This window comes from Octopus bimaculoides, chromosome 29, assembly GCF_001194135.2.
Source record: "Octopus bimaculoides isolate UCB-OBI-ISO-001 chromosome 29, ASM119413v2, whole genome shotgun sequence".
Lineage (NCBI taxonomy): Eukaryota > Metazoa > Mollusca > Cephalopoda > Octopoda > Octopodidae > Octopus > Octopus bimaculoides.
In genome coordinates, this window is record NC_069009.1 from 1150224 (window position 1) to 1151116 (window position 893).

An 893-nucleotide genomic window follows, 5' to 3' on the forward strand; every position below is an offset into this window, starting at 1 on the left:
CCAAAGGCACTCCTGGAAATTACTTGTGTGGGTATTGTCTTCGTTAGAAGGTATCCAGAGGCAGGTAATTTATTGTTTAAACCGCAGTTTATGATTATAATTATGTATATATACTATTTGTTTTCGTGCTTGGTTTGTAAGGTTCTTTATGTGAAATCGTTGGTTGAAATAACAAAATAGGAGAAAAGTCATTGAAAACATAGCAAATAGCAACAAAAGAGCTTTGGCAAAAAAAAAAAACAGCAAAAACAAAACAAACAACCTACCGTTTAACCAAATTAAACAAACATTTGATTAGTTAGATGAATACATAATCAAATGATTTAATAATAAAGGAGTAGAGTTGAATGAGTGCATGTGTTTATAATATTGGTTGGGGGACTTATCTGGGGCCAAATGTATCCCTGGAACTCTCGCACCTTTCCCAACCACTAACCATGCACACCCTTACTTATCCTCACTTTGTTTTGGTATTTTCCAGGAATAAAATATCTGATCTGGTGAAAGGGTATGAAAATACTTTGGAGACACTCCAGGAGGAGTTAGCAGTGAAATCCCAGGAGTTGGAGGTGATCAAGGCTACGGTGAGTTATTGTTTAATCCCAGATCAGACATATCAGGCCATCCCATAAGTTCTGTCTGAATTTTGAATAAAGAAAATAAGTGATCAAATGTTATATTTAATTGGAATTTAATCATCAATGTACTTTCCCTGATTATCCAAGACTTCCTTCCATCTATTTACAAGCTTTTGAATCTCATCAATGGAAAACTCTTTTGGTTTCAAAGAGAAGAACTCTGAAATATCAGTTTCAACCTCCTCCTGACTTGCGAAAATTTTGTCCCCCGAAATGATTCTGTAAACTACAAAACAAATGGTAGTCTGAAGGAGC

The 893-nt window shown here is 35.2% G+C and overlaps 2 protein-coding genes across 4 annotated transcripts in view; one reads left to right on the top strand and one right to left on the bottom strand.

The window, feature by feature from the left end:
- LOC106867736 (uncharacterized) overlaps positions 1 to 893 on the bottom strand; it is a 103334-nt gene that overhangs the window by 76002 nt on the left and 26439 nt on the right. The gene's annotated exons all lie outside the window — the stretch shown is intronic.
- The window catches only part of LOC106867742 (uncharacterized), an 11725-nt gene that overhangs the window by 8030 nt on the left and 2802 nt on the right, over positions 1 to 893 (top strand). For all 3 annotated transcript variants that reach the window (XM_014912704.2, XM_014912706.2, XM_014912705.2), the window contains one exon: positions 482 to 584. In XM_014912704.2, coding sequence (XP_014768190.1) covers positions 482 to 584 — 103 coding nt within the window. The remainder of the gene's footprint in view (positions 1 to 481; positions 585 to 893) is intronic.